This window comes from Nelumbo nucifera, chromosome 1, assembly GCF_055504915.1.
Source record: "Nelumbo nucifera cultivar China Antique chromosome 1, China Antique-T2T, whole genome shotgun sequence".
NCBI lineage: Eukaryota > Viridiplantae > Streptophyta > Magnoliopsida > Proteales > Nelumbonaceae > Nelumbo > Nelumbo nucifera.
This window is the reverse complement of record NC_142649.1, coordinates 133,479,585-133,497,165: the sequence shown is the minus strand read 5'-3', so window position 1 is coordinate 133,497,165 and position 17,581 is coordinate 133,479,585. Positions and strand designations below refer to the sequence as shown.

The following is a 17,581-nucleotide window of genomic DNA, read 5'->3' as shown; positions in this document are numbered from 1 at the left end:
AAGAAAGAAATATCACAACAATCAAAGGGTTTAACTTGAATTGAAGTTAATCAAATTAACCACAAGATATATTGGTCCCACAAAAAGAAAAAGAAAGAAAGAACAAAGAAATCATTAAAAGTAACTTAGAAGTAATAGACAAAATATAATTTAATATAACAAATTAATTAACCATGAATCCTGTCAATTCCATAAATTCAAAACATAATCAACAAGAGGTGCATGAATGCAAACAGATATCCATTGAGAGAGCGGGAGGACAGAATCCAAATGCATCGTGCATTCAAGAGAGAGAGAATCCGTGGTTTAATTTGCTTCTATGCACATTTTACATATAGGGGGTGACCCTCATTTTCAATATTAGCAATCTCTTTCTCTCTCTGTCTGGATATAGTTGGATGTATTGCAAAGTATCATGTGAGATGAGGATAACCATGATAATGATGTTTGAACCAATAGACTAGCCTAATGTCTCCTTGTTTTATCTCTTTCCATCTGTGGCATTTGTGCTAACCTGTGGGTATTTCTGCTAAACATGATGCTTAGATTGGTAATCCATGTTTAATTTATCTTCATTTGCACTTAATAGACATATTATGGCTCGTGGCACTTAGGGGCGTCAATTGGACTGGATTTGGTCCAATCCGATCCAGTCCAATGTGAGTCCATGCATTATAAATGGACCAGGTTCAATCCAATTCAATGAATATTTTGGATCATTGTGGATCGGTCCAATTTAATGTTTGAACCGTCGAATCTGTTCAAATTTGTTTTGACAATAATTTAGATTGGTCTCAACCCTAATCCGGTCCATTGACACCTACATTCTTATCTTATATCAATGGACCAAACATTGGCTTAATCCAACCCGATCCAATATAAATTTATTATGGATGGACTATGTCCAGTCCAGTCTAATAAATATTTTAGATCAGATTAGTGCAATCCAGTAACTTGTTGGTCTGTCCAATCCATTCAAATTGATTTTGGACTGGACAGGATCCAATTCAAAACTGGTCCATTGACACCCTTAGTGGCACTGGCACTCTTCTTTATTAGGATCATTTCTTTCTTATTAACAATTCATTAGGAAAGACATTTCTCTGTGTTTATTTCTATGTGAAATAATTAATTGAAGTCTGTTCCCGAATAAAAAATGCAACTAAAAGATCATACATCTTTATGACTCTGCTATTGTTCATTACTCTATGACTTTTGTTGAAAGCATAGGCTTCATTTTCATGACCATAGAATTTGTGTGGACATGGTCCTCTGACATATAACTCAAACAGGCTCTCACCGAGTCGAATCAATATTCACAAATCTAATATATATAAAAGGATCCTTCAACATCCAATCATCATCATCTTAGCCTTGTCCCAATCATGCATATAGGGTCTACCACATGAATCTTGTTTCGTGTTAGAGTAAATATAATACCTGTTCACTTACTTTACCTAACGGTTTAAGCTTTTAGGTTAAACGGTTCATTGACATGATGGTACCCAAGTCTGTTCAACCAGATGATCTAGTGTTTGATCTTCATCGCCTCCATTATAATTAAATAAATTTCAGCACAAGATATATATGAATGAATTTGTGCTTGTCCACACTTCCATTCTATTTCTGCCCCAAGCTCTTCTAACCCCTTCAATTCATAACAGATCATCCATCATCAAAATGCATGCATCCAATACGAAACTAGCTATGATGAATATTGTTCAACCAGTCAAATCTGGACCTTGTTCTAAAAGTGCTAAAATTGTCTGGGGCACTAAATAGTTGAGAGACCCACCTCCTCCTTAGATAACAACTTCTTTGTCTATTTCAAAATAACAATATATACATCCAAAGATGCAATTGATAAGGCCTCTACTTGGTATCACGTACAACACCCATCTTAATTATTGATTGATACAGCTACCAAAACAGGGACCATTAGGTATATATGCATAAATAAAACAAAGCTAACAAATGAATTATGCAAGTAAGAAAACAACACAAGGTTGTTGATGACAGGAGATTATAACCATAGAAGAGGATGTGTCTCGCATTTAGACCGTGGGACCTGAGCATGTGTCTTGTCTTCACCAACTGTAGATCCCTTTCATCACTTGTCGAGTGTGAGTTCTAACTAGAAAGGGCAGTCCTCTTTAGCACAGTAGTTTGATGGTTATACAACTCAATAACCCTTTTTCCTCTCTTACTTCTCACTGGATCATTAACCAGCCGGTTAGATCATTCAGCCTTAAAATGATCGGAACCCGCAAACCTCATCATTGAGTCACCAGTTCATCAGTACTCTAACCATCTATGATTCTAGGGTGGTTTTGAGTAACACTGTTAAAAAATGCAACCAACATAAGAAAGGTGGTAGAGGAGAACTGGTTACCTGTTGAGCAGGTTAAACCTCATGTCTCCCATTGGTAGGGGTACGACTCAGGTTGGTTTAGTTAATTGACTACCGAACCAGCCCGGTTTGCCACTGCTGAAAGGAAGAAGAGGGTGAAGGAGGAGAAGAAAAAGAAGAAGAAGGGAGAGGGAGAAGAATGAAGTGTAAAATAATATATATATATATGCCATGTGATATCATGTGTGTACGGGTATTAATGGAATATTAACGGATGCTAATAGTAAAGATAGAATTAATCAATTATCAAAAACAGTAAAAATAGCATTAGACAATAATTAAACAAAAGGGATATACTTAATGAATTATCTAAACCATAAGAGTAGTTTAAAAAATTTACCCATTAGCATTTATACACTACTTTGAACTTAAAACTGTGGGTCATCCCCTAATTTATAATCCCTTTATCACCCCCCTCACACCTTCCTTACTCTTTCCATTAAATTATTCACATTGCCCAAACCTCCTACCTAATTCACTGCATCTATCCCACCATTTCGTAGGGCTGCTTGTTTGATAGTGGGTGAAGTGGGTGATATGGGTGGATACGTATGGATCCATTAAATCTTACCCCATCCTTTAAATATTCTTCCAACAACAACAATTAATAAACAAGGGCAGTTGCTGACTTAGAAGAGAGTCAACTTTTCCAAAGCTTATGTGGTAATCACTTGCCAATGGCCCATTAGTTGCTGAGATGGTGACTCGGTGTCCTACACTGAATCAAATTCACCTAACTTTATAAGCTTTTAATTCGTGATAGGATCAGTGAACCTTATTATGTGCATTAATCTCCCATAACGTGTAATAGTTCCAAACCTAATGAAGTAAAATAGTTCCCAAACTTGTCAGTTGGAAGACCTCTGCCTACCTTAACATAAAACGCTGAAAATGAAGTAAAATAGTTCCAAACCTAATGAATTGAGATGGCAACTGTTTCAATTTTGACGTATACTTGCTATCTTAACCCTCTCTCCATCAAACACAGTTAGAAGAAATCTTTCGGAGGAGTACTTGGCTTAAAAAGATTCTTGAATCTTGTGTAAAGAAAGAAAGAAAGACACGCCACCAAATCACGTGTACAGGCCATATTAATACGAACAGAGAAATGCGATGGATGCTTTAGTGACTGACCGCCCATTTTTGGTTGTTTCTTTCATGTGCTAGGCCGACCTCATTACACCATAGGCTGAAGGGCTCATCAATTCTATTATCTTGGCCAGAGAACGACAACCAGTTTAGCCATTACTGTTATATATTCAATATTTTCGACCCGCCATTGACCTGATCCGTTGAAATTGTCATCCAATCAGGATTTAGAGGCTATAATTTTACATTTCGATTTTGGTTAGGGTGATTTTTTTTAGTTTGAGCAATTTTTGGAGATTTATGCATCTCAAAGGGTTATAGGTGTTTTGTCCTGTTATTTTTGTAAAAAAAAAACTTTTTTAACTTTAAATGACAATTTTTAATATTTTTTATAGATAAAAAAATTAAAAACTGAATTAAAAATATAAATTAAATATAAAGTAATACATATAATATATCTAAAACATATTTATACATTATTATTGCTAAAATATATATATATATATATATATATATATATTTATACACACATATATGTATATAAATATATATACTTGTACACATACATATGATGATGTGACACAGTCTGAACCGTTCAATCTAACGACCTATGACAAAGAGGCAAAAATGGTTCAGCTTCCGGATCGGTTTTTAAAACATTGTATATACTAATCAAGTAAAAAATGGGTAGATATAATAGCAATATAGGAGGGGGGGCATCTTGACCATCTAATTAATCCATCACCATCACTAATTTGGGCAAAGTTTGCATCAAGAATCAATGCTCAAGCTGTGTCAAGGGGACTATTTGGCTACAGAGCATGATGCAATCGTTACAGAATAAAAATGACTGATACACACAAGGACCTAATTTACTGATGCTTACGACCAAAGTTCCCAACAAATATATTAGGACAAGACACCAGACTCCTACATAGGGTGTCAAAATGCCTGAAGCTTTAGCTCAGTTTGGAAGGTGTATAAATACAAATATATAGACTGCAAAACCTTGTATTTTATATTATTTTATATATATTTGTGCAATACATATTTGTATTTACACTCCTTTTAAACTAAGCATTTGGCTCCATTTAGAAGGAGTATAAATACAAATATATAGAGTGCAAAACCTTATATTTTGTATTATTTTATATGTATTTGTATTGTACATATTTATATTTATTTTCTTTCCAAACTAAGCCTTTGAAATAAATGATTTGCATTATATCACTGCTTATAAATGATTTCTCTTTATCCAATATAATACCATACCAGAGCATTAACTCAAGTATCTTTTCTTTTGCATCTTTACCGTATAGGCATAGCTGTGGATAAGTGTAGTTATTCGGGTAATTGCTTTGTAGGCAACACTTTGGATAGGGATCTAATACCAACAAAACACTCCTAATATTGTACCAATGTGCCACTATGGTGCAGCCATAGACTGAGAGTATCTCCCTTGTCATTAATGGAATATGTTCCCAATTTGCAGCTGCAATGCCAATTGGGATAAATTGGGAGCGTTTGGTTTGGTTGGTAGTTGATAACTCTGCATTTTGATGCCTTAAGGGTATCAAATCAAGTATATTTTCAGTCTTAGAGTAGTCAAATTGTATCATTTTTTCAGTTAATTTCAATGTTGTGACCTCTGAGGGTCTCTGTGCAAATTATATGCAAAATTGGAAAGTTTTCAAGATTGAAATGCAACTTTTGGGAAGCTAGTGTGAAGTCCAATTGAGAGAGGGGGTGTTTTTGTGAAAAACTGACAACAGGAAGGCGCCTCCTATCTACTAAACCAAGTTTGGCAGACCCTAGGGCACCTTTTAATCCATTCTTTTCACTCTTATCAAACCTTAGCCGCCCCTAGGTGTTTAATCTCCACCCTCCACTTCTTCTAATCTCCACCACTCATTCTAGGGCACTCTTTTTATAGCTTTTAAACCCTAGGCCGCCACCTAACTGCTAATCCTCACCATTCAGCCCCTAACCACTAGATCTCATCCCTCCGCTCCATCTTATATCTTATCCATCCACTATAGGGTGCCACCCACCTGTTTTAATCTCCTCCTTTCAACCCTAGGCGCCTCAATCTCCTCCATCCATTTCTAGGCGCCCAAATCTCAGCCCTTCTATTCTCAGCCTTAAGATCAACCCAAAACCATCCTAACCCTCCATTAGAAACCCTAAGGCATCCATAACTTTGCTAAAATCCAGCTGCCGCCCCCTTCTTTCTTTCTAATCTCAATTGTATCCACCATTCTCTATAAAAATGACCCAAGAGCTCATGAGAAAGGGTTGGATTCTGCCCCCAAGTAAGATGGAAGGCTGATCTTGAGAAGTTCAAGGGTAGAGGAAGAGGAAGACGCCCAAGCAAGAGGAGGGGTTCCTACTTGCAATTCGCCAACACCACTACTGCCACCTCTGGATTCAGATCCCAACCATTAGTCTTAGATTTAATTTTGGTTCTTTCAATTCCAGTTTCGTTATTTCCTTTCTGCAATTTATTTTCATTATGTTTGATCTTCGCTTTCTTTTCTATAAATCTGGAATTTGGCCAAGTAAGACAGAATGCCTAGTTTGAGGGTCGAATGAGAGATCTGGAGAATGATACCTTTGATCGGATTACAGATTTTTTATTTCGTTTCCTTTATTTATTTATTTTTTTTGCACTTTTTAATCTCTGCAATGTTCGAATTCTATCTTTTTTTCAGTTTAATTAATTAATTTTTATATTTCTGCACTTCCTTATGTCTTTTGTCCGGATTTGAGTACGTTTTAATTTTTCCCTCGCTTCCCAGTGGATACGACCCATTCTCATCATTTTACTACGTTTATAATTGTTTAAGAATAAAAAAAAAATATAAATATTAAAACCGATATTCCAAAGTGGTTAATGATACACTTCTGGACACATCAGTAGCAGATCTGAGCTTAGACAATTTATCATTTTTACTAGCATATGTTCAAGTTCTATTATTACAAGTTATAAGCTAAAATTATGGCATTTTCCCTCCTCGCTGGTAGGTTAGCATATGTTCAAGTTCTATTATTACAAGTGACTTTCTCGGTGAGGCCATTTTATGTACCATGCTGATTTTCTGTTTTAGCCCTGGCGCAGGTGCTACGATAATGTTGTAGCAAAAAGTGAACTAGGTGCAAAATATCAATAATGATATGAATTCCTAATCCACCCATCCTTATCACGTTGGGAACGAAAGAGATGAAGCGAACATGGAATTCCTAATCCATCCATCCATTTCACGTTGGCAACCGATCAAAATTAAGCCTTGAATATGCAAGGCAAAGAATAAATTGACAGAAAGAAGGGTCACGTCTCACGTCCGCCAGGAATGACAAAGACAAAGTTGTGACTTTGCCATATATCATACATATATGGTCACCCAAAATTACTCTAAACTCTAACACTTTTATACGTATATTATATATATATATATAATTAATCTGATGTATCTATGTATTGTTCATAAGCTTATATCCCGCATTTTTACAAGTATACAAAGGAGAGGAAGGGTAAATAAAAAAAAAAAAAAAGAAAAAGAAAAAGAAAGAAAAGAAGAGCAGTGACGAGTCAGAATAAGAGAAGGCATAGGACAAGGCAACAGAAGAGGAAGATGGAAATTCTGTTAAGCGACTTGTCCATTTGCATCTCATGCCGTCTCATCCTGGGACTACCACTCCCCACAAGATACTGTGAATTAGGGTAGTAGAGGCTGGTGTGGGAGTTTCCAAACACCCTTGCATAGACCATCTCTCCGAACATCCCAACCACCGGATAGAAGACACTCGTCGTCGTAGTGCCCCCAAGGTTAATCACGGGAGACGGATATGATGCCGCTGAATAATTGTAATTGCTGTAATGCTGTGGATAGTATCGTTGATGATGTTGATATGGATCAGCAGCTTGTTGATAAGGATTAGAGTGAATAATCCCACATGCGGACGCAGGGGGTCTACGCGGTATCTTGAGACCGTCATGGGGAGCCTTGCTTTGGGTGTCCGTTTGTGTGGGGTCTTGTCCTCGTCCGTAGAGGGGAACCAGGGCTCTGCGGGAGATGTGAGCCTTGCATACTGGGCACTGTGGTTTCTGCTGCTGCTGCTGCTCTTCTGATCCCGTGGAAGCACTCTGGAAATGAATCCACTTGTAGATGCATGGCCAGCAGTATAGATGACCACAAAGCGTCACCACTGGATCTTGAGCGAAGTCTAGGCAGATATTGCAGTCGAAGCACCCAGTGACATTATTGTCCGCTGCATTCATAGCAGTATTTGAGACGGTTTTCCACTTCTGCAGTGGGGATCCGTCTCCGTCCTCCTCATGTTGTGCCACCCCCTCGTAGAAGTATTGCTCCATGGCCATACGCCTTTTGTGTGGTCTTCTTAGACCTGAGGAAGTCACAGCCAACAAAAGGGAAACATCAGTTAGAAATTAGAATTAATTCCCAAGGTAGGGAAAGTAGGGGAAAGGTAGAAAATTTTATACAAGGTTTGTAAAGATTTTTTTACCTTTTTCTTCTTTTTCTTGTTTTTTTTTTTCCTTTCAACCAAACGACAGCTTAGGAAAAAAAATGGTAAAGGGGAAGTTATTTATGGTGCATGGCAGTATGGCACCGAATACAAAAAAAATAGCCCTGACACCATAACGAAATTTGCAACCCCCAGCTTGTTATCGGCAATAAAAGACCAGTGACAGTAACGTCATGATGACTAATGCCCAGCTGGCCCAGCTGGTAAGGTAAAGGTAGTCCTACCCAATACGTACTGTGTAGTGTGTAGCGCCTTAATTGGCGTCCCCAGTCCCGAGAATTGCCCGGTTCAGTACTTTGGGCATGGTCCATTTCCTCCGGCTTGGTCTGAGAACTTTTTTTGACCCCTAAAGATACAGTCTACTGTATACAGATCCCTCATAAAATATATCGGATTGTGATAATTTTCTTATTGTATGCATGTATTGGAAATGGTATACAAATTGTACTAGAGAAAGATAAAGATAGGTATTCCATTGGCAACATCCTATTCCTATTCCTCGGGTCAATTCCACGTCCCACTGTGGCAAAATCAGACAAGATTTGAAATCATGCAAGATTACTTAGAACACGGAACCGACCAAAATCATGAAACCAGATAAGGATGCCAAGAAGGCAAGAAATCTCGCCCCAAAAAGAGCTAAAAAGCAAATATTCCTCTACAAAAACAATTTTGCAACGCTTTCAGCTCTCAATAGAATGATTCAACAAAGAGATCACATACTTTTAAAACAAAAAAAAAAAAAAAAAAAAAATCACAAGTTGAAGTTGCGCAAGGGCCAGAGATCCATGAGATAATAAGCACTTGGAAATCTCCAGTTTGTTAGGAGAATAAATGGGATATTATGTGGAAAACAAAGGGTAATCTTGAATTTCTTACCAAAAGTAAAAGGAGTAATCTTGAATTAAAAGGTACTATCTATTTCACAAGATTAGAATCTTAGAATTAAGCTACACTTGAGGTCTAAAATCGGTGTCCTAGAAATAAGAAAGCCAACAAAACTAGTAAGAATTGTCAAAAATACAGGAATCATTATCTACAAAAGATGTACGAGAAACACTTGAGAGAACCATTTGAATATTACTAGAATAATATAAAAATATCAGTAACAGGAAAATTAAAATTATTTTATCAAAAGTGTGTATTATATAAAAATCTTTTCTGTAGAACCTTATACATAAAATATGTAAATTATGTAGTATTATATTATATATAAAATGCTATAATATAATACTGTTTTAATTGTCAGGAAAATAGAAGATCTTCTGTGGTCCGAATTATTTAAATACACATCCATCTAGACGTTCAAACTCAACATGTGTGGGGCATATCGCATGTTATCGTTTGTTTTTCACTGGTCCAGATTTGTTTATACTTTGAATAGGACGAGGAAATCAAAGGATTCCTTTACCTTTAAACCAAACATAGCATTAGGATTCCTTTACCTTCCTCTTACACTGTCTACCGGTCTACCCAGATGAACTATCAGAGGGGGAGAAGTTTTCTACACAGGGGAAAAAGATTTAGAGAAAAATTAAAGCTATTAATCTTTTATGTTTTCGGAAAAACGAAGTATAATTTTCAAGAACCTATAAATAGTATAAAAATAGTACTGGAGGAAAGAATTAAAAAGGAATCAAGAAATAAAAATAAGCATCTTGGCGTAAAATAAGTTTTTCTTGCTTTGCTGAAGGGGAAAGGAGTGGTGGGAGAATGCCCACGCAAAGCCAGTAACCAAAGGATGTCGCCGGTGGAAGCCATCGCATCGTTTACTGATGATCAACAGATAATTTTAGGAGAAAAAGGGAGGATTTCATTTATAAACTCGTGAGAAAAATCGTCCTGTTCATGACTCTTCTAGGTCGTCCGAATCACGGTGCCGAAATCTCTATTCCTATTCAGAATAGGAACATCAGAGATTGAATGCGAACCAAGAGAACAGACATTTTAGAGCAACTTCCTTTCCTTTTGCATCGAGACCCGAAAATACTAATAAAACAGAGAGAGAGAGAGAGAGAGGGTGTGGAAGACATCTGGACAAAGCTCTGTTATTGCCTAATGCGGTTCTTCTCATCACGCTACTAGAGATACATGATCTCCAGAGTCTGATCTCTTTGGGATACAAACAGCAAACCAATGTAACGAGATGAAAGGAAAAAAATAGTGGTTTTAGAGATCGGAAAGGGAAAAATCGAAAATCGGGAAGGAGAAAAACGAGGTTTCCGCCAAATGATTCGTTCGAAAATAAGGGCTCTAGGGTTTTACGACTAGGTCCTATAAGATGGCTTAAAATCCGCTCTTGCGTCTGGATATCTATTACGGTCCTAAAGGTTAAACAGCCTGATTTTCGGCGTTCTACAAATCGGATCAGTCGTCTTAGGGCCTTGGGCATATTGGTCGGGTAAGTAATAAAATCCAAGCGTAATGAGTTCCAATGGATGACTCGGACGAGCCACATATGTTTAAAGTTTAAATTTGGATGAACAAACGCCTAACCGAAGATCTGATAAAGAGATAAACAGAGATCCTTCTCCAAATACATTTCTTTCAACAAATTTCTCTGTGAAAATCTACTCGAGGATTAAATAATGCATCACATGAAACCAGAGGCAATAGATTCTTCAATAATCGTTTAAACCTAGCGATTTAAGGCCTATTTACTGTCACTTCCACAAAGGAAGCCATTGCATTATGCAATTTCTTCCTAACACAATTAAAACCATCCGATCGACACTGCTAACCTCAATAATCAGCTCAGGGGAGGGCGAAAGGAGAGACATAGAGAGTTCCACATAATTTATCAAAAAACCAGAAAGGGTGCAAGATCTAAACTTTGTCGGCTACGAGACAAAATTCCTTCTTTCACAGACGTAAAACATGAAACTTATCGCAGGTTCACATACAAATTAATGAAACATAATGAAGGAATCAGAAAAAGGATTTCGAGTTGCATACCTATATTCCGGGAGGCTTACAGAGACTACGACGGCTGATTCTTCTTCTGCAATTCCAAGCTGTTCGCAACGAAGCTTCTTCAATTCCGAATCTAATCGCGTCGTTTTGAGGGAACGAGAAAGGGAAGAAATCGAAGAATAGAAACCGAGGTGAAGAAGGGAAATGACAGAGAGAAGATTAGAGAAAATCCAAACAGAAGTAGAGAGAGAGAGAGAGAGAGAAATTAAAGCAGCGTCTGCGGAGAAATGTCTTGTCGAGAGTCGAGAGATGAAGCTTCTTCTCCAACGGGATTTTATAGAGGAACCGGATAAACAACTCCCTCCCACCGGTGCTCCCACCAATACGCTGACGTGGCACGTGGTATTGCGTGATGCTCGCGTGTGCTTTCTGTTTCCTCTCTTTTTCTAAACTATTTCAACATGTGCCCTTCGCTAACATGCGCTTATAACTTACTTTCGCATTTGGCATTTCGGCCTCGATGATCTTGAAATTAGGTGAAAAAGTCACTTTTGAACCCTAAATTTTCAAAAATTCTATTTTCACCTTCAATTTATGATAAAAAGGTCAATTTTAATAAAAAAGCAGACGATATTAAAGATTCCATCTACAATTCCGTTAAATAAATAATAAAATAATATGGTTCATTGATGTGTCACTATTCAACTAAAAAAAATTTATTTGAAAAATTACATGTGAGTCCCACATAAAATTTCCACTATTCATATATGACCAACAATAAAACAAAAATAATTATTTTATTTAATAATTAATTATTAATAAATTATTAATAAAATAATGAATCATGCGACCAAGAACAAAAGAAAAATATTTTTTATTTAAAATTATATTAATAATAAACTATTAATAAAAATAATTATTTATTAATGAATTATAAATAAATAAATTAATATTGAATTGTTATTTTATTAATAATTTATTTTTAATTAATTATTAAATAAAAATAATTATTTTATTTTATTCTTGATCAGATGTGAATAAGTGTGAATTTTAAGTGGGACCCACTTGTTTTTCCTTAAAATTACTTAAGTTGAAAGATCTTGACTATTTCTTGTTTTATTAAAATTCATTATTTTTATTAATAATTAATTATTAAATAAAAATATTTTTTATTTTTATTCTTGGTCACATGTGAGTGGTGGGATTTTTGTGGGACCCACATGTAAATTTTCAAACTTTTTTAACTTGAACAATGGCACATCAATGAACCTTCTAATTTAATTATTTGTTTAACAGGTTAATAGCATCTCTAGCATGTTTTTGCCTTAAAAAGGCTTTTATACCATAGTTTGAGGGCAAAAATGGCCTTTTTAAACTTTACGGGGGGCAAAAGTGGCTTTTGCGCATTTGATCACCAAAGCCAAAAGTCCTTTTCGCATTTAGTCCATCCAATATTTGTTAACTATACAAGATTTACAATTATTCAGTTCATTGTGGACTGTCCTTGTCCACACAATATATAATGGACAAAATGGATAGATGATTCAGTTGGATGATTCAGTTGAATGCACCAACCTTAAAACCCTTTTTTTACTGTTTGAAACCCATTTTAAATTGTTTATTACATTATTTTTAATAATTTTTAATATTTGAAGAAAATATTATAAAGATTTTTAAATAGTGAACAACTTTTTCATTTTTATCATAATTTTTGTTAACAAAATGATTTTTATTAATACATAAACTCATATTCTATACATTTTATCATCTAATATTTAACATATATGACATATACTTTTTATATTTATTAATAATTATGTATTGATTTATTATTCTACATGTTATTGATTTATTATGAATCATCTCACATGTTGCATGTACAAAACACCCACATAGATGTATAGATAATTTTAGTCCACACATTTTGTTCATAATTAAGAAGAACTCAGACATTGGTGTGGTGCAATTTTTCTTTTGATAGATAAAAAAGTACTAGAATTTTAGCAAATTACAAAGGTGTAATGTAAATTAGTCCCTGCCATAACAGTGTGTTCTATATCTACCAATTTCTTATTCATGACTCCATTGCTATGATTTTCCCTTTGGTACACAGTGCACCAAAACAAGCCATGTTATCAGCGTGAGATCACTCTGAGACTACCATCCACTAAGGTTATGTTTGGTTTGAAAGAAAAGGCAGGGAAAGGAAGAAAAAAACAGGAAAATTAATACAAGATTTATAAAGATTTTCCTACCTCTTCCTTCTTTTCCTTACATTTTTCTTCAAACCAAAACATATCCTAACTGTTTCCAGCCCAGCTGCTTATAGAACACTACCGCCATGTATAATGTATTAGGAAATCCATGAAAGAGTTAATGTGAATACCATGTGGGTAGAGGTGGGAAAAGATTGAGGGTAACAAATCCAAGCCTAGAGAAAGACGCAATGAGGTTTTGGAATCATGTTTGATATGTACTAGTACTGTGTGCAGTGGTCCACCAGAAAAGATGGGACCCCCCGATCTACGTGTTTAACATGGATTTGATAAGACAGCTTTACAACATTGGAGTATATCGATTGATATTCTGATTTTACTTCTCTTACGTTGCATTGCAACGTATCGCAGTGGCTACTACACCTGAGTCCCGATTATCTGGTTTGAAAAGCTGGTGAGGACGCATTGTGAATTTGCAGACATAACGACAAAATAGTTATCCCCTGACATGATTCAGGGCTGCAATCGGGTCGGACAAATCGGATCCAAATCCATTCGAACACATACTCCATCCACTTGATGTATCGGATTCAAAACGATATTTTAGAACGCAGCATTGAATTTGAGTTCCTATCTTATCCTATCCGGATTCAATCCGGACCCGACTCGGATTTAAAGTCGGACAATCTGTGCTATATTATTCACCAGGCTTCGTTTGGTTGTTTGTAGTTGCAATTTCATTTGCACTGGTGTTAAAGTATGATAATGTGATTTGCGAATGAATTGAAGATCTATTTGGTTTTGATGTAGCATGATCTGGTCACTCCTACCTGGTAGGGACCTCACTCCTATCTAGCGATGGACGGAACCTCAAAAGGAGAAGAAGATGAAGGATTCCCGGGGAGTTCGCCCGGTGGGAACACTCCGATTCTTAAGTTAGAACTCGGTGGAGAACCTAGAGAGTTGTAAAGGAAAATGAGCTAAGAGTGGAGATGCGCACTTACTCAAAAAATTAATTACCTTGCCCCTTGGAAATCGGGGCCTTTATATACTGATGCTCTGTCAAATCGGGTGTAACCGCCTCTGATTCTCTGCTACAGCCGTTATTCGCCAGGCTTATTCGATTGGTGCAAGTAACCGTCACAGGGTACGGTCCTGTCAGTTGAGAGACATTATGCATGCAAAGCTGGCGTGCACGATGCCGCCTGACGTGAGACGTGGGCGCAATCCTCTAGACTAGCAGGTGTTGCGCCGCCAGACAAGAGACGTGGGAGCAGTCTGATAGGCACGATCTTGTCCGATAAGAAGTTTTTCGAAGATTCCGGGTTACTTAATAGCGAGCTCCTTTGTAGCGAGCTCCTTCGTAGCGAGCTTCCTTGCAGCAAGCCGTTCTGTAGCGAGCTGACTTGTGGCGAGCTGTTCAGGCTGGGTTTCAGCGGGCTCATTACGCCGAGTTGTTGCCAAGCTGTCATGCTGAGCTATCGCTTACGTCGAGTTATGTCCATGTGTCACCTGGTTAGGAGGTCGGGTCAAATCACCCCCCATCACTTGCCCCCCACTCCTCGGGCTAAGGGTCTTGCTCTAGTGCGGGGAGTTCACGAAATGACGGGTGGATTTGACATGTAATTCAAACTAGGTTGATCGACCGCATGAAGTATATGTGCGGATGTCAAGCGATTTCTAGATTTTTTGGAAGCAAAAAAATGCGCCAAGCTGCCTTCAGTTTCGGAAGACGTGCAATTGGCTTTATTTCAGTCTCGAAAGACGTGCAGCCGATTTGATTATGAGCCATTGGATTCGCTTTGACCGAGACCGTTGGTTTTCGGGCACAGCAGCTATAAATAGGAGGGCCCCAGGCCTCAATTTTTTTTACACCAACTTGCCTTGCTTTCGGTTTTGAGGTCGCGCCTTCGCCTTGTTTGCTCGAGCTCTCCCTGTTCACGTCGCTTTTCCAGTTCACTTTTTCTTGTGAGTCCTCTGTCTTGTCCAACAATGTCTGGGTACCCGTGGGACGGTAACTAGGACGAGGTCCCCTCGAGCTCGGGGGGAGCTTGGGGTTTCCTCGAAGGGTGGTCTTTGGAGGCTCGGGAAGCCTCCGGTAACTTGGCTTCCACTTCCTGGGGTCAGGAGCTGGATAGCTCTGGCCCTTCCTCCATGTCTATGGAGAGACTTCAGGCCCTAGTCTTTCATTACAACCTCCCTAGGGATATTATTTACAGCCTCCCATCCGGCAACTATCCCTAGGAGCACGACCACGACGAGATCGTGATCTTTGAGGAGCAACTCGTGGCTGGTCTCCGACTCCCTCTACACCCTTTGATAGTGGAGGTTCTTACCCATTTCAATGTTACCATAGACCAACTCCACCCGAACTCTGTTCAGAACTTGGTGGGGACTATTTCCTTGTTCTTTGAGTACTGTCTTCCTCTTTCCCTCGACACCTTTGCTTCTATACTATCAATCAAGAATGCCTCCCCCGGAGCCCCTCTAGAAAGGCGCTCTTATTACTTTTCCCCCCATCCGGGCTTTAAGCTCTTCCACAAGCTGCCTAACAGGATCCCAGCCTGGAAGCGGGGTTATTTTTGTAGTTCACAACCCCAAGGGGTGGCCCTTTCCGACCCATTGGAGGGCCACCATTCAGGATCCGGGCATTGACTTGGACCCGAAGGTACGGGAAACGTTGCAATCCTGGAAGGGGGTCGGCTTTCTCTGTTCAGATTACTTGGCTGAGGACAAGCTCGTGCAGGCCGGCCTAAGCCCCGGTAGGTTACCTTTAGGTCGCCTTCTCTTTTTTTTTTTTTTTGCAAGCTGGACTAATGCCTTGTGATTCTTGCAGCCAACATGTCTGGTGTGGATGCACATCGCCTGTTGTCGAGCAACCAGAAGCGTAGGGCGAAGAGGTCGTGCCTCGACCAAGCGTCCACTTCTGGGGCCACCGAGTTCGAGGCTGCGGACCTAGCCTTTGTTCCGCTGCCGGAGGTCCCACCTGTGCCGTTCGAGGGAGTAGCCGTGGGAGGCGGTGAAGAAGAAGAGGTCCCACCCCAGGAGCAGTACCCTCCGGCCGCGCGGTCCGGCCCCACCATCTTCCTGCGGTTTCCTACTGAGGGGAGGGATGAAAGCATCACCAACTTCCTCGTGGCCTTGCGGAGGAGCCGGCAGGTGGTCAGTCATGAGGAGATCGCGGACTGGGCCGGGATGCACCCTAGGCATCTTTCCAAGCTGGCCTCGGCTCATTACATGGTGGTAAGTACCTGCTTCCTCCATTTTTCTCCTCCCTTTTTTTTTTTACTTCGGCTTTCTATTGGCAGTTGAACTCCGCCATCCACGCCATGGCCTGTTAGACTGCTATTCACTCCCAGGACACCACCAAACAGAGGTCAGAAGTGCGGAGGCTCCAACGCGAGCTTGACCAGGCCTAGGGTGAGGTCCTCCAGGCTCAGAAGGGGAGCGAGGCCCAGGAGCTGCTTGTTAAGGACCAAGAAGAGCGGATCTCCCGATTGTCTGAGGAGAGCGCCCGTTACAGGGAGGAGTCTTCGAGGGTGACGGCGGAGAGGGAGCTTCTTCGTCAGCAGGTCCAGAGCTTGGAGTCCACGCTCCACGAGCGGACCCAAAACTTCGACGCCGCGGTGGAGGAAGAGCGGGCTAAGGCGGTGGAGGACTTTAAAGAGTCCCAGCAGTTCCATGACCTCCAGGTCGAGTATGGCTCGAAGTCCTACTGCTCGGGGTTCAAGCTTTGTCGATGGCTGGTCTAGAAGAAGTTCTTCGGCCTTAACCTTGAAGGCGTGACAATGAAGGACCTGGCCACGGAGACGGCGGACGCTGCGGAGGAGGAGGAGCCTGACTCCCTATAGGAGAGTGACGAGGACGTAGAGGTGGTGGGACCTTGAGGTTGGTTGCTCTTTTTTCTTCTGAATGAATGAATCTTTTGGAGTGGTTGTTCCCGGGCGGCTGAGCCCGGTTCTCTTTTCTCTTTTTGCCTTGATGTACTCTCCCGGGTTGTTAGGCCTGGTTTTTTTTTTTTTAATTTTTATAAGGACCTTGGTAATGTTTGTTTTTTAATTAGAATGGTTCCTTTTTTGATCCAAGCATGTAGTTAGGTTACCCGAGCCGCCGAGCTAGCAATAAGCAAGGGTAATTGAAGAATCGTTCCAAATTACGCAAGCTACTTAAGGCGCCGAGGTCTTTCGTTAGCTCGGCGTTTTAGCCCTTAGGCTGAGGGAGCGGCTTATAGTCCATTGTCCCGGAGTTCGCCCATGCCGAAGAGGCAACTAGGTCTTATAGTGCCGAGGTCTTTTGTTAGCTCGGCGTATTGGCCCTTAGGCTTTAGGAGCAACTACGGTCCACTCCTTTCTGGAGTTTGCCCATGTCGAAGAGGCGACTGAGTCTTATAGTATTGAGGTCTTTTGTT

The 17,581-nt window shown here is 39.4% G+C and overlaps 1 protein-coding gene across 2 annotated transcripts; it reads right to left on the bottom strand.

Moving 5' to 3' along the window:
* Positions 1–6,962: 6,962 nt before the first annotated feature.
* On the bottom strand, positions 6,963–11,275 carry LOC104608240 (E3 ubiquitin-protein ligase RMA1H1-like). 2 transcript variants are annotated; one of them, XM_010274174.3, is made up of 2 exons: positions 11,000–11,275; positions 6,963–7,903 (listed from the first exon to the last, which is right to left on the bottom strand). In XM_010274174.3, the coding sequence occupies exon 2, from the start codon at positions 7,875–7,877 to the stop codon at positions 7,089–7,091; it is 789 nt and encodes a 262-aa protein (XP_010272476.1). In that variant the 5' UTR covers positions 7,878–7,903; positions 11,000–11,275; the 3' UTR covers positions 6,963–7,088. The 2 variants fall into 2 exon arrangements, with proteins under 2 accessions (XP_010272476.1, XP_088750456.1); XM_088894330.1 differs by lacking the exon at positions 11,000–11,275 and adding an exon at positions 8,024–10,990.
* Between the last annotated feature and the right edge of the window lie 6,306 nt (positions 11,276–17,581).

Bases quoted from the DNA above. Each gene is read 5' to 3' on its own strand.
- LOC104608240 (XM_010274174.3), bottom strand. From the start codon at position 7,877: ATGGCCATGGAGCAATACTTCTACGAGGGGGTGGCACAACATGAGGAG.